Here is a 23,499-nt window from a genome sequence, read left to right as displayed (position 1 = left end):
GAAAACCTATTTTACCTCAAGTGAAAGAAGGAGAGGGAGAATAAACGAGGTCGAGTTTCTGAGCAGACGCTGGAGGGTTGTGAGTCAGGATGCTTCCCCTCCCCCCCGACACGCTGCTACACGCCTGTTTAATCCTTCCTGTTTTAAATGAGGACAAACTGTAACACTGACCTGATACACACTGCACCTCTGAGAGAGTGTATGTGTGTGTGTATGTGTGTGTGTGTGTGTGTCTGTGTGTCTGTGTGTGTGTGTCTGTGTGTCTGTGTGTGTGTGTGTGTGTGTGTGTGTCTGTGTGTCTGTGTGTCTGTGTGTGTGTGTCTGTGTGTTAATAAAAAATGTATCACCCCCCCCCCCACACTCTGCAGTGAAAATAACTCAAACTGAAGCATCAGACGTCGTCAGTGTAAATAATTGATCGCACTCTGATGTGAACATGAATCCTCCTCCTCTGTGTTTTCATCAGGATGTAACTTAACACACAGATGTAGTTTATTACTCTGGGAACATATTGATAATTGATTGATCATTCATTCACTTTTTCTTTTTAAAACCTTTATTTCTTCACCTTCAGACGTTCTGAATTCATCGTCTCGATCTTCACTGCGACTCAAAACTCTTCAACCAATAGAATAAAAGAGCAGTTATACTGTCGGCCAATGACATCTTCACAATATTAACATTAATAATTTCTATGGCACGTTTTAAAATGTTTTTTTTAGAAACTTAGTTACACTGATAAAAAAGAAAGCGTATAAATAAAAGCCAATTAATTCAAATGCAAACATGACATCAGACAATATGTAAAAGAGAGAGAGTGAGAGAATCTGACGCTCACCGAGAACCAGCTGTGAAGAGCCGTCTGTTCAGAGCAGTGAGAGCTGGGTACAGCGCCCCCTGCAGGCGGGTTCCGTTTGTTCCTCTTTCACTGAAACAGAACGATTGATATTATATTTACCTTTGTTCTCATGAAGAAACATGGATCTCAACAGTTGAAATAATTTATGTCAATTCAGACGTAAAGTAAGACTCAACTCCACTTCCTGGAGTCGGTGTCAGCTGTCAATCAGAACTTCTCAGCTGTCAATCAGAACTTCTCAGCTGTCAATCAGAAGGTTTCAGTTTTAAATCATCAAATAACGAATTCAAACCAAACTGATCAGAACCATCAGTGAGATGAGAACGACCTGAAACGACAGAAACCATCTTTGACTAACATTTATTTGCGGGGCACCTGAAGATCATGAAACTATCCAGGCCCGTGTCACATGAGTGAGAGCGTCCAAACAACAAAGACACTATGCTAACTATGCTAACAGTTTCCCTATGCCTTCTGTCTTTGTGCTAAGCTAAGCTAACGAGACGTGAAACTGGGTAGGTGAAGCGTTTATTTAGAATTCGGTTTTCAGACACAGAGCGCACAACAGCTGCAGATTAGTCATCAAGAAATGCTCACACATGCATAAATAATCCCACACGCGCACAGACACACACACACACACACACACACACACTCACAGGTCAGTGAACTGTGATGAAGAGCAGATGTAGGACAATCAGCATCGCTCCATTACACAGCTCCACCTCTACAATGCTCACTCTGTGTGTGTGTGTGTGTGTGTGTGTGTGTGTGTGTGTGTGTGTGTGTGTGTGTGTGTGTGTGAGTGTGTGTGTGTGAATGAGAGAGTGAAATAGCGACTGTGAAAAGAATGAAATCACGTCTTTCTTCAGCTTCTTTTATTTTACATGTAAAGTCTTGAATCTCAAAACAGAAAAAAAACAGTGGGGTGTTTGGTGCCATTTAACCACAATGCATTGCTGCAATTCAAACAATATCATTCAAAAACATCAACATATAAAGCTTTAGTTTAATATAAAACATGTAAACAACTTCAATTCATATTTTTTCAAAGTGAACACAGTGTGATGCTAAATTATTTCAGATAATCATATATAAACTGTGCACAAACTGTTAAAGGTTCAGTGTGTAAAATGTAGTGACATCTAGTGGTGAAGTGTCATGTTGCAGCTGACCCCCCCCCCCATCCCCCCCACCCCTTCCAATCATGAAATATAACCTGTGGCAGCTTCAGTTTTCATAGAAACTGGACAAGTGTAAAAAACATGGCTGCCTCCGTAGAGAGGACCGGCTCCTGATGTAAATATAAAGTAGTTCATTTAAAGTATTTGAATATAAAGTATTTATATATAAAGGCCCATTCTAGGGTGAAGAAAACAATTAGTAGAATGTAGAACAAGTGAAACATCGAAGGGGTTATTTTATATTCAGGTTCTACAAACAGATGCTTTCACCTGAATCTTATACACTCGACCTTTAAGTGAATAAAAATAAAGAAGTCGTTTCACTACAACACCGAACAATGAATCATGACCTTTGACCTCTGACAGTGTTGCTGTCGTTTTCTTTTTAACGTCATGTAAAAACTGATAAATATGAATATTTAACGTTAACGTACGAACACTAATAAACGGAGTCTTTGTTATTTAACTGATCAGACGACGCTTGAGAGAAATTTAACGAGTTGATTCGTCTGTGGCTCTTTTGTTGTTTTCATAAAACCAATGTTACTGACACATTTTGTTTTGTAATCAAGAGATTGATCATTAATGTCGGACTGCAGTGTACAATCATGTATTCGACAAACTTAGTTATTAGTTTTAGTTGAATCATTAGTTTTAGATATTTAAACTGACGGTTTAATTTGAAAATGACTACACAGCTATGTGACGGATGTTTTAAGTGTAATTTATGTATTATAAATATTTGTTACTGTATTGAAGTTGATATTTAATAATTCCGTACATTCCAACAACATGAAGATGTCATCACTTACGTCAGTGACACGTCGGCTACGTTATGTTATTGTAAGTAAATATCAAGTTTATACTTTCACTTTGTTCTGTTTGTTCTCTGATCTGCCGTTTATATCTGTAATAAGTTATGTCATATCTTCAGTTACCTTCCATATTGGATTTGATTCAACTTTAAGATGAACGTTGTTCTCCGACTGCGTCACTTTGTGCTTTTTGTTGAAGATTCACAGAAGAACAGACGTTTCCTGTTTCAGCTCAGATTTGATGAACATGTAAACTCGTCTTCGTACATTATTGCTTATTTTCTCTTCTCTCCCTGAGTTTTTTTGTAGTTTGACAAAACGCGATGTTAAAAAGTCTCGAGTTTAAAATATTGACAGTGAGTTGGAAGAAGAATTTTGAGGCTGCGACTAAATTGTAGATTTAGAATTTGAAAGAAATGTCCAAAAAGACAATAAGAGACATATTAATAATTGGCAAATAAAATAGGTGACAGATAATTAAGCTCTTATTGATCTGCATCAATTTTCAGTCGACACTTATGAAAAGACATTTACAGCCCCCCCCCCCCCCTAGGAAACATAGTGTTCTTCAGTGCTGTCATTGAAAAAGACTCCTTGTAAAAATGTTGACATCCTTGTTAAGAAACAAAACAAATCTTTTCACCTTCAGCAAAGCGAGAGGAACATGCAGCAGCATCGAGCTGAAAGGAGACGCGTCTCCACAGAGTCCGAGTCGAGTGCATGAGGAGGATTAAAGTCCTCCACCTCCTGGGAAGAACTGTAGATTGCTGGTTTGGAAATAATCCACGTTTGCTGAAGTGTTTACGTGAATCCCACTGTCCTGAATAAAGGATAGAATTAAAAACTCCTGAATGTTTTAAAACCATGTCTCCACTCTGTGGACAAGAGAAAACACTTGTCAAGGTGTCTCGGCCTCGTCCTCAGGGGATGTCGGTGAGGCCGGCGTGTCCTCGTCCTCGGCTGCAGAACTCGCCGTGGGAATCCCGGCCACCGCCGCTGTGCTCATCTTCTCGTAGGTCCTCCTACGCTGTCGCCGCAGCGTCTGGCTCTGCAGCTCCTTCACCTCCTGCAGCACCTCCTGAGCCTCTTTCCAAGATGACACGGCCTCCTCCAGGAGCCGCTCTGCCTCCGCACGCCTCCTTTCCACCTCCAGCTGCTCCTCCGCCAGCAGGAAGGGAGGTGAGGCTGGTGAAGATGGAGACAAACACTGTTGGTCAGACTCACAGAGTCCAGAGAAGCTTGGGGAGTTCTTCTGACTCCGACAGGGCGACTCCTTGCTGCTGTCCAGACAAGGTGAGTCCGGTTCACTGCCCTGTGGTGAGTCAGATCCTTTGACCCCTGAGGAGTCTGATCCTCTTTTGCTCGGGGGGGAGTCGTCCTTGGTGGGACCAGAGCAGCTGGAGGAGCTCTTGAGATTTGGAGAACCAACTGCGTCGGAGCTCTTTGAGCGTGGAGACTCTGTGGTCCTCAGTGTCTCCTTCAGTCCAGGGGACTCGTTTGCTTTCGCAGCAGGGGAACCGGATCCTCTCGAGCGAGGTGACTCCGCCCCTTTGCCGCGGTTCTTCTTGGCTTTGGATCGAGGAGACTCTCGTCCTCTCAGACGTGGAGAATCTTTGCCCCTGAGGCGAGGAGACTCGCTGCTCCTGCTCCTCGGAGAACCTGAGGACTTGCTGAAGAGGACAACAGCAGTCAGTTAAACATGGATCCTGTTTGTTCACACATATCATAATATAACAATGACCTGTTAATGAGCTGACCTGGAGTGAGGAGAGTCCGAGCCCCTGAGGTGATGGAGTCGAGGGGAGTCGACGCCCTTCAGGCCTCGCTCCCGCTCTGCTTTGGCTTTCTGCAGTTCCTGTCAATCAAGACACTCAGTTTAAGTCTTTACCGTGTTTCTATCGTACAACAGACGAATCGATAGGATTCATAGATGAAGCCGTCGCACCTGCAGTCTCATCTCCTCCAGCAGCTCCTGAGCTCTTTGCATCCTCTGAGCGATGAGGCCCTGCAGCTGACCGACCGGCTGCACCGAGGCCCCGCCCCCGGCCTCCTCCTCGGTGGGACAACGACGAAGAGCGGACCGCAGCTCCGAGCGGATCCTCGCCGGTCTGAAGAGGGGGGGGACTAGTTTAAACTTAGAACCAACACTGGACTTTAAAGTAGATTTCACTTGTCACGTGGGTTCGTTACTCGAGAACCTTTAACATTATGATCCATTAGCTGAACATCACAAAGCTTGAGATTCAGAAAGGTCACAGCCGTTAATGAAAGTTCATCTTCTTTCAGATTCCTGAAATGTGCAGCCGGGGGATGATCACTGACACGAGTGGAAAAGGAATTTGTTGTGCAGGGTGTCTGGGATCAGCCCAACGACCAGAACTCCAGGTCCAAGTGAAAGAGAATCTGATCCCACCACAGGAGAGGGACGACACCACGAGCCTGGAGTCTGGGGCCACGCCCCCCCGCAGACATAGAAGCTACAGCTCAGATCCAGATGTTGAGTGGAAGGCAGTGACCCTGTGAGGAGGTGTTGTGTCTGATTACCTGGAGGAGAGGACTTCATCCATGGAGGCACAGCGACTCCGGCCCGGCATGCTGAGCTTCTTCCCGGGTTGTGGAGTTCGAGACTGAGCCTGAAAGGAAACGGTCAGTGTGTGTCTGCCGATTATCAAACAACTAAATAAATCTCAGGTGCAAAAATGTGTATTTGTGAAAAAATCTAAATTCAGCAAAAAACAACAATAACACGTTTGTGAGAGCGGTGTGTTCAGATCCCGGGTTCGGTGAACTGGAGCTGAGTCTGTGGTTCAGATGCTCGTGGGTTCAGTCAGAGAAGTTCAGGTCTCAGAGTGGTGCATCAGGATCTTTGAGGTTCAGTTGACCCACCTGCACCTGCTGGGTCTTCTGGACCTTGGAGGCCTCCAGGTGGGGCTGTCTACCCCAGGACCACTCACTACCTCTGGGCAGACTGCCAGTCTTCACCTTGGGTTCCTTGGAGGTCACCCTGAGTTTTGAGACATCGGTGCCGGCCCGCTGACGACCCCCGACCTCCCGAGATCCTACAACCTGTCCCCCCTTCTGCAGGTCGACCCGGAAGTTCTGCCAGGATTCCTTCGAGTTGCCATCGTAGTCCGGGGAGAAACCGTCCTCCTCAGCAACCAGGTCGAGGGTCAGCATGCCATGGGAGGAGGTGGAGGCCTGGGGCGGGGGATTCAAGGACAACATGGCTGAATTGAAGATAACCATATTAATGTTGTGTATTAATAGGCTATTGAAGAAGGATAATAAGAAATCCCAGTACCACGGCCAGGAGGTGTCCTCTGGTCGGCAGCCGACGCCCATGAGGGATCTTTGCTCGGTCTCTGGTGAGATGAGCCAGCGCACTGTTCTCCTCGATGCTCACCTGGACTCACACACAAAGACCTCATCAACAGTGCCACCATGTATGATCAGTCATCAAGCTTTATTAACAGGACACACTAATAATCAATAAATCAATGTTCAGTTCTTAGAGAAGGAGATTTACTGAAGTCCACATGTTAGTTACCTGGTCTAGAACTCGGTTCTTAGCGGTGATGACGGCCACGTTGAGGACGTGGACCCAGGACTCCTTCTCCTCGGGACTGACCGCCAGAAACACCAGGTTAGGAACCTGCAGAGAGACACAAAGACAAGTCCTCTCATCTGTCCAGCTCGTCCCATCGAGAGACACAAAGACAAGTCCTCTCATCTGTCCAGCTCGTCCCATCGAGAGACACAAAGACAAGTCCTCTCATCTGTCCAGCTCGTCCCATCGAGAGACACACAGACGTCTGTTGACTGTCTCCACTGAGCTTTACTACGTATGTTTGTACAACACATTTCAGCAACTACACAACTCAAAGTGTTTTACATAAAAACTAAAGCCATCATGACAAATTGTAAGAGACATTAAATTAAACAAAAAAGCATTTCTACTGACGTGTTCATATCTACAGACGTGTTCATATCTACTGACGTGTTCATATCTACTGACGTGTTCATTTCTACAGACGTGTTCATATCTAGACGTGTTCATATCTACTGACGTGTTCATTTCTACAGACGTGTTCATATCTAGACGTGTTCATATCTACTGACGTGTTCATTTCTACAGACGTGTTCATATCTAGACGTGTTCATATCTACTGACGTCTTCATATCTAGACGTGTTCATATTTACAGACATGTTCATATCTAGACGTGTTCATATCTACTGACGGGATGAGGAACATTGGTCTGTAATAAAGTGCAGCTGACATGTGAAGGGATTATTGGTCTGTAACTCGTCCTCTGACAGACTAATGGGATTCTGTGGATTAAAGCTTTTCAGAGGAGGGAAATAGGAGCTCAGCCAATCACAGCAGCTGAGACAGGGGGGGGGGGGGGGGGGGGGGCGGATGATGTTAAATCTGATCCACCATTCCTGAGACGCATGTAGGAGGTTATCCACCAATAGGGGGGCAGTTAGAGTCGGGGGAGGGAGGGGGTGTAATCTCTGAGCAGAGGACGAGAGGATGAAGAGAAATAAAGAAACGAGAGTTTGATCCTGTAGCTGCAAACTGTCCCCATGGCCATCTGTTTAATATCTAACTGTTCAGACTGTTTAATATTGAACTGTTCAGACTGTTTAATATCTAACTGTTCAGACTGTTTGATATTGAACTGTTCAGACTGTTTGATATCTAACTGTTCAGACTGTTTAATATTGAACTGTTCAGACTGTTTGATATCTAACTGTTCAGACTGTTTAATATTGAACTGTTCAGACTGTTTGATATCTAACTGTTCAGACTGTTTAATATCTAACTGTTCAGACTGTTTAATATCTAACTGTTCAGACTGTTTAATATTGAACTGTTCAGACTGTTTGATATCTAACTGTTCAGACTGTTTAATATTGAACTGTTCAGACTGTTTGATATCTAACTGTTCAGACTGTTTAATATCTAACTGTTCAGACTGTTTAATATCTAACTGTTCAGACTGTTTGATATCTAACTGTTCAGACTGTTTAATATCTAACTTTTCAGACTGTTTAATATCTAACTGTTCAGACTGTTTGATATCGAACTGTTCAGACTGTTTAATATCTAACTGTTCAGACTGTTTGATATCGAACTGTTCAGACTGTTTAATATTGAACTGTTCAGACTGTTTAATATCTAACTGTTCAGACTGTTTGATATCTAACTGTTCAGACTGTTTGATATCTAACTGTTCAGACTGTTTAATATCTAACTTTTCAGACTGTTTAATATCTAACTGTTCAGACTGTTTGATATCGAACTGTTCAGACTGTTTAATATCTAACTGTTCAGACTGTTTGATATCTAACTGTTCAGACTGTTTGATATCTAACTGTTCAGACTGTTTAATATTGACCTGTTCAGACTGTTTAATATCTAACTGTTCAGACTGTTTAATATCTAACTGTTCAGACTGTTTAATATCTAACTGTTCAGACTGTTTGATATTGAACTGTTCAGACTGTTTAATATCTAACTGTTCAGACTGTTTAATATCTAACTGTTCAGACTGTTTAATATCTAACTGTTCAGACTGTTTAATATCTAACTGTTCAGACTGTTTGATATCTAACTGTTCAGACTGTTTGATATCTAACTGTTCAGACTGTTTAATATCTAACTGTTCAGACTGTTTGATATCTAACTGTTCAGACTGTTTAATATCTAACTGTTCAGACTGTTTGATATTGAACTGTTCAGACTGTTTGATATCTAACTGCTCAGACTGTTTGATATCTAACTGTTCAGACTGTTTAATATTGACCTGTTCAGACTGTTTAATATCTAACTGTTCAGACTGTTTAATATCTAACTGTTCAGACTGTTTGATATTGAACTGTTCAGACTGTTTAATATCTAACTGTTCAGACTGTTTAATATCTAACTGTTCAGACTGTTTAATATCTAACTGTTCAGACTGTTTAATATCTAACTGTTCAGACTGTTTGATATCTAACTGTTCAGACTGTTTGATATCTAACTGTTCAGACTGTTTAATATCTAACTGTTCAGACTGTTTGATATCTAACTGTTCAGACTGTTTGATATCTAACTGTTCAGACTGTTTGATATCTAACTGTTCAGACTGTTTGATATTGAACTGTTCAGACTGTTTAATATCTAACTGTTCAGACTGTTTGATATCTAACTGTTCAGACTGTTTAATATCTAACTGTTCAGACTGTTTAATATCTAACTGTTCAGACTGTTTAATATTGAACGGTTCAGACTGTTTAATATCTAACTGTTCAGACTGTTTAATATCTAACTGTTCAGACTGTTTGATATCTAACTGTTCAGATTGTTTGATATCTAACTGTTCAGACTGTTTAATATTGAACTGTTCAGACTGTTTAATGACTCAACGTGAGGCAGTTCCCACATCTTCATCTTCCACACAAAATAATCAACCACGTCTTGTTCTGGAGAAACACTAACAGAATATAAAAGTGTGAATCTAATCTATTCCAGTTCCTCCCACAGCTGCTGAACCCGTAGAGCTCATCTCAGGCTGTGAATTCAGAGTAATACTCCTCATTGGCTTTGGGTTAGGGGTTAGGGTTAGGGGGTGAGGGTCCCTGCTGACTCACTGTGTTGCCTGGGTTAGGGGTTAGGGGTTAGGGGTTAGGGGTGAGGGTCCCTGCTGACTCACCGTGTTGCCTGGGTTAGGGGTAAGTGGTTAGGGTTAGTGGTTAGGGTTAGTGGTTACTGGTTAGGTGTTAGGGGTTAGGTGTTAGGGGTTAGGGGTTAGTGGTTAGGGTTAGTGGTTAGGGTTAGTGGTTAGTGGTTAGTGGTTAGGGGTTAGTGGTTAGGGGTTAGGGGTTAGGGGTGAGTTTCCTGCTGACTCACCGTGTTGCCTTGGTTAGGGGTTAGGGGTTAGTGGTTAGGGTTAGTGGTTAGGGTTAGGGTGAGGGGTGAGGGGTGAAGGGTGAGGGGTTAGGGGTGAGGGGTTAGGGGTGAGTTTCCTGCTGACTCACCGTGTTGCCTTGGTTAGGGGTTAGGGTTAGTGGTTAGGGTTAGGGTGAGGGGTGAGGGGTGAGGGGTGAGGGGTTAGGGGTGAGTTTCCTGCTGACTCACCGTGTTGCCTTGGTTAGGGGTTAGGGTTAGTGGTTAGTGGTTAGGGGTTAGGGGTTAGGGGTGAGGGGTTAGGGGTGAGTTTCCTGCTGACTCACCGTGTTGCCTTGGTTAGGGTTAGTGGTTAGGGATAGTGGTTAGGGTTAGTGGTTACTGGTTAGGGGTTAGGTGTTAGGGGTTAGGGGTTAGTGGTTAGGGTTAGTGGTTAGGGTTAGTGGTTAGGGGTTAGGGGTTAGGGGTGAGTTTCCTGCTGACTCACCGTGTTGCCTTGGTTAGGGGTTAGGGGTTAGTGGTTAGGGTTAGTGGTTAGGGTTAGGGTGAGGGGTGAGGGGTGAGGGGTGAGGGGTGAGGGGTGAGTTTCCTGCTGACTTACCGTGTTGCCTTGGTTAGGGGTTAGGGTTAGTGGTTAGGGGTTAGGGGTTAGTGGTGAGGGGTTAGGGGTGAGTTTCCTGCTGACTCACCGTGTTGCCTTGGTTAGGGGTTAGTGGTTAGGGTTAGGTGTTAGGGGTGAGGGGTTAGGGGTTAGTGGTTAGGGTTAGTGGTTAGGGGTTAGGGGTTAGGGGTTAGGGGTGAGGGTCCTGCTGACTCACTGTGTTGCCTGGTCGGGTTAGGGTTAGGTAAGGGGTTAGGGTTAGGGGGTTAGGGGTTAGGGGTTAGTGGTTAGTGGTTAGTGGTTAGGGGTTAGGGGTGAGGGGTGAGGGGTGAGGGGTGAGGGGTTAGGGGTGAGGGGTGAGTTTCCTGCTGACTCACCGTGTTGCCTTGGTTAGGGGTTAGTGGTTAGGGGTTAGGGGTGAGGGGTGAGGGGTGAGTTTCCTGCTGACTCACCGTGTTGCCTTGGTTAGGGGTTAGTGGTTAGGGTTAGTGGTTAGGGGTTAGGGGTGAGGGGTGAGGGGTGAGGGGTGAGTTTCCTGCTGACTCACCGTGTTGCCTTGGTTAGGGGTTAGTGGTTAGGGTTAGGGGTTAGTGGTTAGTGGTTAGTGGTTAGGGTTAGTGGTTAGGGTTAGTGGTTAGTGGTTAGGGGTTAGGGGTGAGGGGTGAGGGGTGAGGGGTGAGTTTCCTGCTGACTCACCGTGTTGCCTTGGTTAGGGGTTAGTGGTTAGGGTTAGGGGTTAGTGGTTAGTGGTTAGTGGTTAGGGGTTAGGGGTGAGGGGTGAGGGGTGAGGGGGTGAGTTTCCTGCTGACTCACCGTGTTGCCTTGGTTAGGGGTTAGTGGTTAGGGTTAGTGGTTAGGGGTTAGTGGTGAGGGGTGAGGGGTGAGGGGTGAGTTTCCTGCTGACTCACCGTGTTGCCTTGGTTAGGGGTTAGTGGTTAGGGGTTAGTGGTTAGGGTTAGTGGTTAGGGGTTAGGGGTGAGGGGTGAGGGGTGAGGGGGTGAGTTTCCTGCTGACTCACCGTGTTGCCTTGGTTAGGGGTTAGTGGTTAGGGTTAGTGGTTAGGGTTAGTGGTTAGGGTTAGTGGTTAGGGGTTAGTGGTTAGGGGTTAGTGGTTAGGGGTTAGGGGTGAGTTTCCTGCTGACTCACCGTGTTGCCTTGGTTAGGGGTTAGTGGTTAGGGTTAGTGGTTAGGGGTTAGTGGTGAGGGGTTAGTGGTTAGGGGGTGAGTTTCCTGCTGACTCACCGTGTTGCCTTGGTTAGGGGTTAGTGGTTAGGGTTAGTGGTTAGGGTTAGTGGTTAGGGGTTAGTGGTTAGTGGTTAGGGGTTAGTGGTTAGGGGGTGAGTTTCCTGCTGACTCACCGTGTTGCCTTGGTTAGGGGTTAGTGGTTAGGGTTAGTGGTTAGTGGTTTGTGGTTAGTGGTTAGTGGTTAGGGGTTAGTGGTTAGGGGGTGAGTTTCCTGCTGACTCACCGTGTTGCCTTGGTTAGGGGTTAGTGGTTAGGGTTAGTGGTTAGTGGTTAGTGGTTAGGGTTAGTGGTTAGGTGTTAGTGGTTAGGGGGTGAGTTTCCTGCTGACTCACTGTGTTGCCTTGGTTAGGGGTTAGTGGTTAGGGGGTGAGTTTCCTGCTGACTCACCGTGTTGCCTTGGTTAGGGGTTAGTGGTTAGGGTTAGTGGTTAGTGGTTTGTGGTTAGTGGTTAGTGGTTAGGGGTTAGTGGTTAGGGGGTGAGTTTCCTGCTGACTCACCGTGTTGCCTTGGTTAGGGGTTAGTGGTTAGGGTTAGTGGTTAGTGGTTAGTGGTTAGGGTTAGTGGTTAGGTGTTAGTGGTTAGGGGGTGAGTTTCCTGCTGACTCACCGTGTTGCCTTGGTTAGGGGTTAGTGGTTAGGGTTAGTGGTTAGGGTTAGTGGTTAGGGTTAGTGGTGAGGGGTGAGGGGTGAGGGGTGAGGGGTGAGTTTCCTGCTGACTCACTGTGTTGCCTGGCCGGCGGCAGCGCAGCAGCGTGAAGCGACTGTGGTTCTTCTTGCTGCGACTCTTTGTTTTCCTCAGCTCCTCCGAACGCTCGTAGTCAGCCAGGTCGAACACTTCCTGTGCTTTACGCTCGTCTCTCACCTGAAGAAGAACACACGTCATCACTGCTGCTGACCTTCACATCCAGGATCTCCTCCCAGAGACACAGGAACATCTGTCACTAACATCTGCATCCACATCCACATCACCTGAGTTCACTACACAACAGGGTTTCATAAAACAAGTTTCAAACACAAGCAGAACAAGAAATGATGAACATCAGAAAACCACAACAAATCCTGAACAACAGAGAAACTGCACTGTTACCACACTCACACACACACACACACACACACACACATACACACAGACAGACACACACACACACACACACACACACACACAGTCACACACACACACACACCGACTGAGGTTGAAACATTCATCACATGGAACAAATCTGTGTGTGTGTGTGTGTGTGTGTGTGTATGTGTGTGACTGTGTGTGTGTGTGTCACGTGTGTGTGTGTGTGTGTGTGTGTGTGTGTGTGTGTGTGTATGTGTGTGACTGTGTGTGTGTCACGTGTGTACACTGGTGTGGAACATTCATCAATATCACTGAGGATATGATCGATAGAGTGTGTGAACACAAACAGCATCAGAGTAACACACGTGTTGAAGGATCATTTGTCTGATGACAATAAAATATAATCGACACATATAATGATATGAATAAACATTTATATATAAATTTATATAATCTTTTTATTAATGTAATCTCACATTTAGAGAGAGGAGCTCTCTACTGTCTCTTCCTCACGTCAGACGACCTTCGTCTGTGACTCTTCATCATGTTTCTCTCTTCCAGTGGGGGGGAGGGGCGGGGGGGCACTCAATTACAATGTAATGTCAGTATCATATAAAATAGTCAACTTCCTTTTTACTTTTTCAAATTAAACCTATGAAGCCTCATCATCAATAAATACTATGATCAACACATTTATTCACGTGAAAAAATTCCTGATTTGTTTAATAATTCAAACTGAAATCAAGTGAAACTTTATCTGGTGTTTGAGTTTCTAACTTTCTCCCAGGTTCTTTGTTCTGGAGGTTACCTGAGTGACCTCCTACTGACTCGACTCAGGACTCTTCACACCTGGTTCCTTCCTTCAGTGTGAAGCTGAACATCAGGTGTGAAGGTTCCTCAGAGCAGAAGAGGAGTTCTGGGTCTGGATCAAACTGAACCAGGTTCTGTTCCAGAGTCAAAACACTTCGTTGGATAGTTTGTACTTTTGGACCAATCACAGGAAGTAGAGACCGAATTAAACAGTAGAAGAAGAAGAAGAAGCAGAAGAAGAAGAAGAAGAAGAAGAAGAAGAAGCAGCTGCAGTCTTCACCTCTCCTCTGATATTAGGTTTGAACCCAGAGGACGTTCATTTGCTGCATTTGAACTAGTGTGGAGTACTTTAATACTGTAGTAGTGTAGTAATGTGGAGTACTTTAATACTGTAGTAGTTTAGTACTGTTGTACTGTAGTACTGTAGTAATGTGGAGTACTGTAATACTGTAGTGGTTTAGTAATGTGGAGTACTTAAATACTGTAGTACTGTAGTAATGTGGAATACTTTAAAACTGTAGTAGTGTGGTGATGTGGAGTACTTAAATACTCTAGTACTGTAGTAATGTGGAATACTTTAATACTATAGTAGTGTAGTAATGTGGAGTACTTAAATACTGTAGTACTGTAGTAATGTGGAATACTTTAATACTGTAGTACTGTAGTAATGTGGAGTACTTAAATACTGTAGCACTGTAGTAATGTGGGGTACTTAAAACTGTAGTACTGTAGTATTGCGGAGTACTTTAATACTGTAGTAGTTTAGTACTGTGGTACTGTAGTAATGTGGACTACTTTAATACTGTAGTAGTTTAGTATTGTGGAGTACTTTAATACTGTAGTAGTTTAGTACTGTAGTAATGTGGAATGCGTTAATACTGTAGTACTGTAGTATTGTGGAGTACTTTAATACTGTAGTGGTTTAGTAATGTGGAGTACTTAAATACTGTAGTACTGTAGTAATGTGGAATACTTTAATACTGTAGTACTGTAGTAATGTGGAGTACTTTAATACTGTAGTACTGTAGTATTGTGGAGTACTTTAATACTGTAGTAGTTTAGTACTGTGGTACTGTAGTAATGTGGAGTACTTTAATACTGTAGTAGTTTAGTACTGTAGTAATGTGGAATACTTTAATACTGTAGTAGTGTAGTAATGTGGAGTACTTAAATACTGTAGTACTGTAGTAATATGGAATACTTTAATACTGTAATAGTGTAGTAATGTGGAGTACTTAAATACTGTAGTACTGTAGTAATGTGGAATACTTTAATACTGTAGTAGTGTAGTAATGTGGAGTACTTAAATACTGTAGTAGTTTAGTATTGTGGAGTACTTTAATACTGTAGTAGTTTAGTACTGTAGTACTGTAGTAATGTGGAGTACTTTAATACTGTAGTAGTGTAGTAATATGGAGTACTTTAATACTGTAGTAGTGTAGTAATGTGAAGTACTTAAATACTGTAGTACTGTAGTATTGTGGAGTACTTTAATACTGTAGTAGTTTAGTACTGTAGTACTTTAGTAATGTGGAGTACTTTAATACTGTAGTAGTTTAGTACTGTAGTACTGTAGTAGTGTAGTAATGTGGAATACTTTAATACTGTAGTAGTCTAGTACTGTATTAATGTGGAGTACTTTAATACTGTAGTACTGTAGTAATGTGGAGTACTTTAATACTGTAGTAGTGTAGTATTGTGGAGTACTTTAATACTGTAGTAGTTTAGTACTGTAGTACTGTAGTAATGTGGAGTACTTTAATACTGTAGTAGTGTAGTAATGTGGAGTACTTTAATACTGTAGTAGTGTAGTACTGTAGTACTTTAGTAATGTGGAGTACTTTAATACTGTAGTGGTTTAGTACTGTGGTACTGTAGTAATGTGGAGTACTTTAATACTGTAGTAGTTTAGTACTGTAGTACTGTGGTAATGTGGAGTACTTTAATACTGTAGTAGTGTAGTACTGCGCCTGAAGGTGCTGAGGCTGCTAGTGATCCCATCCTGATGTTTCCATGTTCACCAGATGAAGCTGCACTAAGTGGCTGCTCGTCCAGATGCTGACAGATGTGTCAGAAGGTTCATCAGCGAGTTCCAGGGTTGAAACCGAGCGGTGGAGATCTGGACTCCTGGTGAATCGTGCACTCACCTCCTTGTCAGAGATGTAGAGGTGGTCTCCTCTCAGAACCACGTATCGGTTCCTCCACAGTTCCCTGAAGATTCCTCGACCGCAGAACTTCCTGATCCAGCCGACCTTCTCCAGCTGCTGGGCCGCCGGCTGACCCGAGTCCTGAACGCCCTGAAACACAGGACAGCAGGAGTCAGAGGGACGGACACTCAAAGACAAACAGAGAAGAAGAAGAACCAGATGAGGACAGGAACCGAGACAAACCTGCAGCCACTTCCTGTCCATCAGGATGTTTCAGAGATAATACTGGATACAGAAACATCAGGGAAGGAAGGAGGCGTTTCAGGGGCCTTCGGGGGCCTTCGGGGGCCTTCAGGGGCCCCAGTATAAACAGACCTGGAGGGCCCGACAATTAACGTCCCTATGAGGAGGAGCGGGGGGTGGAGCCTGACCGAGAGCGCGAGGACACGCCCATATACACCTGTTGCTTTATGGTCTGTTTGACTCTAAATGATCATCAGCTGTTTGAAGACTTGAAACTAGAGACTGAGACACAGACTAATGTTCACTGAGGTCATGAAGAGAGAAGTCACTTTCTATAGAAACTACCAGAGGAGTCGCCCCCTGCTGGTCACACACAGAACCTTCTGTCACTTCCTCATTGGCTTCACTTTCTCCTCTAGTGGTCGTCCCCGAGTCACTGAGGCAGCGAAGCCTCCTCCAGGGAGGAAGTAGTGAATCTGACCTGAGATCAGTCAGCTGTGACATCTCGCAGACGAGGACAAATGATTGGACAGTGAGTCACATGTCACAATCTAAACAGCCAATCAGATTGTTTCCTTCAGTAACTAATATCACCTTAGTCTGACTTCGTTTTTATTTATCCTGATTCAGATAAAGAGTAAAATAAATAAACAAATAAAATAATAACAATAACGATAATATTAATATAATAATAATAAACAGATACCACTTTGATCATATTCAAGTGGAGTGGAGAAGTGGAGGAGGAGTGGAGGAGTGGAGGAGGAGGAGAGGAGGAGGAGGAGAGGAGTTGGAGTGGAGAGGGAGGAGAGGAGTGGAGGAGGAAGAGTGGAGGAGGAGGAGGAGGAGAGGAGGAGTGGAGAGAGATGAGAAGGAGAGGAGGAGGAGGAGTGGAGGAGGAGGAGAGGAGGAGGAATGGAGGAGGAGAGGAGGAGTGGAGAGGAGGAGGAGGAGAGGAGGAGGAGGAGGAGAGGAGGAGTGGAGAGGGAGGAGAGGAGGAGAGGATGAGGAGGAGTGGAGGAGGAGGAATGGAGGAGGAGAGGAGGAGTGGAGAGGGAGGAGAGGAGGAGGAGTGGAGGAGGAGGAGGAGAGGAGGAGGAGGAGAGGAAGAGGAGAGGAGGAGGAGGAGAGGAGGAGGAGGAGAGGAGGAGGAGTGGGTGCTACAGCCTGATGATGGAGGTGAGGAACTCATGAACGTCTCTTACTCTCCTGCTCTGGCTGCTTTTCTTCATCCTTCCTCCGGTTCTCTCACCAAACTCACACCGACGGGGAGGATGTGCCCGGTGGATCCTGGTGTCAGTCCCGGTGTCGGTGCCCGGTGGATCCTTGTGTCGGTGCCCGTAGATCCTAGTGTCGGTCCCGGTGGATCCTGGTGTCGGTCCCGGTGTCGGTGCCCGGTGGATCCTGGTGTCGGTCCCGGTCCCGGTGCCCGGTGGATCCTGGTGTCGGTGCCCGTAGATCCTAGTGTCGGTCCCGGTGGATCCTGGTGTCGGTGCCCGGTGGATCCTGGTGTCGGTCCCGGTCCCGGTGGATACTGGTGTCGGTCCTGGTGTCGGTCCCGTAGATCCTTGAGTCGGTCCCGGTTCCTCTTCTTCTTCAGCTCCTCTGTTTTCTAGACCGAGGCAGCATCCTCCTGGTGCGTGTGCGTGTGCCCGTGGAGGCAGATGCTCTCGCTCGTGAACGCGCTGTGAAACGCACGATAGCCTATATCCAGCACAAAGAGACCGACAGCGCCCCCTGCTGACACACAATCATCTCGACCTCTTTTCTAATAATTCATTATGAATTATAATGTCAGTCAACAATTTAATTTATTGCCTCAATTGTTGTTTAAATGTTGTGTGTTTATACAGAATACATATTTATTGATAGATTATCTGTGGGCAGCTTCAGTATCTCAGATTAATGCTGGGATCGAATCCCCGACCCTCTGGTTAGAAGACGCCCGCTCGACCCCTCAGCCACAGCCCCCCCCCCCCCCCTCCCCCCACTCATTTAAGCAAGAGAAGCAAACTCTTATTTACAGAAACAATAAATGATGTTTATTCAGTCAAACAAAAGAAATGAAATTTAAATGATATCTTAGTATGATATTTGACCAGAACTGCAGTTAGGGTCAGGTTAGGTAAATTTGTTCACTGGAGATTAGATTATATTATATTTTCTTTACTTTAAATAAAAGAAAAAACACGGATAAAAGTTTATTTTCTGTGCCAAACTATGGAGTGACCTCTGACCTGTTTCTTGACCTCTGACCCTGACTGTGTGTAACGTTATTTGTTTACTTCTGGAGCTGAAACCAGTGACAATGAGAACAAACAGAATAGTTGAGGCAAACCGAGCGAGGTCAGAGGTCAGAGGTCAGTCATCAGCTTCAGTGGAACGTGATGCTTCACTGATGAGACAACAGCTCCCACTGCTGGTGAACATCTCACAGTTTGAACTTTGTTTAAATTCAGCTCTGAAGTTTCCCTTTATTAACTCGTGACAAATAGTTGAGATGAACGAATTGATAAATGATGAACTGATAAATGAAGCCACCCGGTGACCTCTGACCTGAAGCCAGGACAGGAAGTGGATGTGTCAGCGTCGATCACAGCAGCAGAAACTTTTAAACCTTTTTTAAAGTCTCTGAGGAATAAACTCAAATATAAATAAAACATTTAAAAAACAAATAATGAATCAAATTTAATGTGGAGAAAACGTTGAATCAATCACATGATGCAGTCATTTGTCACGTTTATGATTTATTTAGATTCTAATCTAAAGTTTAACATTTAGACACGTTAAAGGGACATTTCACCAAATACACACAGAAAACCAGCAGAGTGTAAACACTGGTTTGTGTTGTTCCAGGTTCACTGTGCTGGATTCAGAGGTTCCTAATATTCTGACCCCGTAATAACCAACAACCCAGACCCCTGTGTGTGTGTGTGTGTGTGTGTGCGTGTGTGTGTGTTTGTGTGTGTGTCAGTAGGATGAAACATGAGTCAGAGAGGAAATAACACCAGGACCTTTAACTCTTTCTTTAACATGATAAGATCAAATGTCTTTTAAAATTTACACTGATTTCATGATGAAAATAATGAGACTGATATAAACGTGTGTGTGTGTGTGTGTGTGTGTAAGTGTGTGTTTCTCAGCGTCTAGTGCCATGGCGACCACTTCCTTGTGGTCCATCTTGACCCACTGATGACATCACTTCCTCTAGGAAACTGAAAGAGAGAGAGAGAGCGAGATAAAGACAGCTGCACTGTGTGTGTGTGTGTTTGTGTGAGTGTGTGTGTGTGAGACCTCTTGGTGTTGTGGATGCTGCTTCCTCCGAGGACGATGCGGACTCCAGGTGAACTTCGGTTCATGTTGTAAACAGTCAGAGCTTCTTCATAAGTGGCTCCACCAATCAGGAACACGATGATGTCCTGAGGCCTGACACACACACACACACACACACACACACACACACACACACACACACACACACACACACACACACACACACACACACACACACACACACACACACACACACACACACACACACACACACACACACACACACACACACACAGTTGCTAAGGAGGATGCGCTGGTTACTATGCTTGTGTGTGTTACCTGTCTCTCAGTGTGTGTGTTACCTGTCCCTCAGTGTGTGTGTGTGTTACCTGTCCCTCAGTGTGTGTGTGTGTTACCTGTCCCTCAGTGTGTGTGTGTGTTACCTGTCCCTCAGTGTGTGTGTGTGTGTTACCTGTCCCTCAGGCTGCTGGCTCCCAGGTATGGAAACTGACTGTCCTTGAGTCGACCTTTGATCAGCTGATCCAGAGTGTCATGAAGCAGCGGCTGATGCTGAGAGTAGACGTTCTCCACACCCTGAACACACACACACACACACACACACACACACACACACACACACACACACACACACACACACACACACACACACACACACACACACACACACACACACACACACACACACACACACACACACACACACACACACACACACACACACAGTTGACAGTGGTTGCTAAGGAGGATGAGGTGGTTGCTATGCTGTGACTGTACCTTGAGTCCTTTGAAGAACTGTTTTGTCATGGCGACGGCGTCAGTTGCCATGATGAGGTCACTTCCTCTGACCCGCTTCCCTCCGTACTCCACCACAGACTGAACCATCTGTCAGTGGGGGGGGTCAATCTTTTACTGATCAGTTTATAACAAAGTGTTTTTATCTTCAGTGCCTGAACCAGAAGGTGGCAACTGTTAATGTGAAGGACTCGTCAAATCAGGACGGAGCTCAGTAAGATGCTTACCCTGCGGTGGCGCTCGGACACGCCCCTCCTGCTCAGCTCGTCCATCAGCGCCGGCAGGACGCTGCTGCTGTGGCGTTCATACCTCAGAGCGTAGAGCATGACGAGGCGCACGGCGTCCAGCTCCGACAGGCGAGGACTCTGCAGCAGGCGCCGAACGCTCTGAAGGAAGACCACGTTCAAAGACCACGTTCAAAGACCACGTTCAGAGACCACGTTCAAGACCACGTTCACAGACCACGTTCACAGACCACGTTCAAGACCATGTTCAAAGACCACGTTCACAGACCACGTTCAAAGACCACGTTCACAGATCACGTTCACAGACCACGTTCAAAAACCACGTTCACAGACCACGTTCACAGACCACGTTCAAAGACCACGTTCACAGATCACGTTCACAGACCACGTTCAAAAACCACGTTCACAGACCACGTTCAAAGACCACGTTCAGAGACCACGTTCAGAGACCACGTTCAAAGACCACGTTCAAAGACCACGTTCAAGACCACGTTCACAGACCACGTTCACAGACCACGTTCAAAGACCACGTTCAGAGACCACGTTCAGAGACCACGTTCAAAGACCACGTTCAAAGACCACGTTCAAAGACCACGTTCAAGACCACGTTCACAGACCACGTTCAAAGACCACGTTCAGAGACCACGTTCAGAGACCACGTTCAAAGACCACGTTCAAAGACCACGTTCAAGACCATGTTCAAAGACCACGTTCAAAGACCACGTTCAAGACCACGTTCACAGACCACGTTCACAGACCACGTTCAAGACCATGTTCAAAGACCACGTTCACAGACCACGTTCAAAGACCACGTTCACAGATCACGTTCACAGACCACGTTCAAAAACCACGTTCACAGACCACGTTCAAAGACCACGTTCAGAGACCACGTTCAGAGACCACGTTCAAAGACCACGTTCAAAGACCACGTTCAAAGACCACGTTCAAAAACCACGTTCAAAGACCACGTTCACAGATCACGTTCACAGACCACGTTCAGAGACCACGTTCAGAGACCACGTTCACAGACCACGTTCAAAGACCACGTTCACAGACCACGTTCAGAGACCACGTTCATAGACCACGTTCAAAGACCACGTTCACAGACCACGTTCAAAGACCACGTTCACAGACCACGTTCAGAGACCACGTTCAAAGACCACGTTCACAGACCACGTTCAGAGACCACGTTCAAGACCATGTTCAAAGACCACGTTCACAGACCACGTTCAAAGACCACGTTCACAGATCACGTTCACAGACCACGTTCAAAAACCACGTTCACAGACCACGTTCAAAGACCACGTTCAAGACCACGTTCACAGACCACGTTCACAGACCACGTTCAAGACCATGTTCAAAGACCACGTTCACAGACCACGTTCAAAGACCACGTTCACAGATCACGTTCACAGACCACGTTCAAAAACCACGTTCACAGACCACGTTCAAAGACCACGTTCAGAGACCACGTTCAGAGACCACGTTCAAAGACCACGTTCAAAGACCACGTTCAAAGACCACGTTCAAAAACCACGTTCAAAGACCACGTTCACAGATCACGTTCACAGACCACGTTCAGAGACCACGTTCAGAGACCACGTTCACAGACCACGTTCAAAGACCACGTTCACAGACCACGTTCAGAGACCACGTTCATAGACCACGTTCAAAGACCACGTTCACAGACCACGTTCAAAGACCACGTTCACAGACCACGTTCAGAGACCACGTTCAAAGACCACGTTCACAGACCACGTTCAAAGACCACGTTCACAGACCACGTTCACAGACCACGTTCAAAGACCACGTTCAAAGACCACGTTCACAGACCACGTTCAAAGACCACGTTCACAGACCACGTTCAGAGACCACGTTCATAGACCACGTTCAAAGACCACGTTCACAGACCACGTTCAAAGACCACGTTCACAGACCACGTTCAGAGACCACGTTCAAAGACCACGTTCACAGACCACGTTCAAAGACCACGTTCACAGACCACGTTCACAGACCACGTTCACAGACCACGTTCAAAGACCACGTTCACAGACCACGTTCACAGACCACGTTCAAAGACCACGTTCACAGACCACGTTCAAAGACCACGTTCAAAGACCACGTTCACAGACCACGTTCAAAGACCACGTTCACAGACCACGTTCAGAGACCACGTTCAGAGACCACGTTCATAGACCACGTTCAAAGACCACGTTCACAGACCACGTTCAAAGACCACGTTCACAGACCACGTTCACAGACCACGTTCACAGACCACGTTCAGAGACCACGTTCAAAGACCACGTTCACAGACCACGTTCAGAGACCACGTTCACAGACCACGTTCACAGACCACGTTCAGAGACCACGTTCACAGACCACGTTCACAGACCACGTTCAGAGACCACGTTCACAGACCACGTTCACAGACCACGTTCACAGACCACGTTCAAAGACCACGTTCACAGACCACGTTCACAGACCACGTTCACAGACCACGTTCAAAGACCACGTTCACAGACCACGTTCAGAGACCACGTTCAGAGACCACGTTCAGAGACCACGTTCACAGACCACGTTCACAGACCACGTTCACAGACCACGTTCAAAGACCACGAGGCGTTAACGTGTTGTTACAGTGCTAACCATGCTAACCCTCAGGTTACCTGCTGAGCGTTGGAGTGGTCGTTCTGACAGGCCAGCTCCTGCTCCACCTCCGACACCTCCATCAGCTGACGTTCTGAAACCAGCCGAGACAACTCGCCCACCACCGTCACGTGCTTGGACACGGTGCCCGACATCTTCTTAAACTGAGGGTAGTTATCCACAAACGCCTGCGGAGAAGAACATCTGGTCAACGTCACATCTGGAGACGTTCAGACGCTGCTTCAATGTCCTGGTTTGATTTTCAAACTTTAAGTTTGACTCTGAGCTTCTACATCACTGAGAAGAGGCCGAGAGCTTCCTGTTAGGCACCGGGGACCCGCTGTTAGGGACCGGGACACACAGTCAGAGACGGGGACCCGCTGTTAGGGACCGGGACCCCGCTGTTAGGCACCGGGGACCCGCTGTTAGGCACCGGGGCCCCGCTGTTAGGGACCGGGGCCCCGCTGTTAGGGACCGGGGCCCCGCTGTTAGGGACCGGGGCCCCGCTGTTAGGGACCAGGACACACAGTCAGAGACCGGGGACCCGCTGTTAGGCACCGGGGACCTGCTGTTAGGGACCGGGGACCCGCTGTTAGGCACCGGGGACCCGCTGTTAGGGACCGGGGCCCCGCTGTTAGGGACCGGGGCCCCGCTGTTAGG

General features: G+C 45.9%; 2 protein-coding genes across 2 annotated transcripts in view; both read right to left on the bottom strand.

Annotated features, from left to right (window-relative positions):
• Positions 1 to 3,756: 3,756 nt before the first annotated feature.
• Positions 3,757 to 17,094, bottom strand: plekho1a (pleckstrin homology domain containing, family O member 1a). Its single transcript, XM_053447346.1, has 10 exons — positions 17,068 to 17,094; positions 15,620 to 15,769; positions 12,318 to 12,458; positions 6,406 to 6,510; positions 6,160 to 6,261; positions 5,745 to 6,056; positions 5,403 to 5,491; positions 4,804 to 4,966; positions 4,616 to 4,713; positions 3,757 to 4,528 (listed from the first exon to the last, which is right to left on the bottom strand). The coding sequence occupies exons 1-10, from the start codon at positions 17,092 to 17,094 to the stop codon at positions 3,757 to 3,759; spliced, it is 1,959 nt and encodes a 652-aa protein (XP_053303321.1).
• Positions 17,095 to 18,592: 1,498 nt separating this feature from the next.
• Positions 18,593 to 23,499, bottom strand: part of vps45 (vacuolar protein sorting 45 homolog) — a 7,863-nt gene continuing 2,956 nt past the window's right edge. The window contains exons 10-15 of the mRNA XM_053447347.1: positions 22,860 to 23,027; positions 20,176 to 20,334; positions 19,931 to 20,038; positions 19,608 to 19,729; positions 19,157 to 19,288; positions 18,593 to 19,077 (exon numbers count right to left, since the gene is read on the bottom strand). Of these exons, the coding sequence (XP_053303322.1) occupies positions 19,002 to 19,077; positions 19,157 to 19,288; positions 19,608 to 19,729; positions 19,931 to 20,038; positions 20,176 to 20,334; positions 22,860 to 23,027 (765 nt within the window). The 3' untranslated portion in view covers positions 18,593 to 19,001. The remainder of the gene's footprint in view (positions 19,078 to 19,156; positions 19,289 to 19,607; positions 19,730 to 19,930; positions 20,039 to 20,175; positions 20,335 to 22,859; positions 23,028 to 23,499) is intronic.

Source organism: Pleuronectes platessa, chromosome 18 (assembly GCF_947347685.1).
Source record: "Pleuronectes platessa chromosome 18, fPlePla1.1, whole genome shotgun sequence".
NCBI lineage: Eukaryota > Metazoa > Chordata > Actinopteri > Pleuronectiformes > Pleuronectidae > Pleuronectes > Pleuronectes platessa.
The sequence above is the reverse complement of the archived record's forward strand: the minus strand, read 5'-3'. Positions and strand labels throughout refer to the sequence as shown.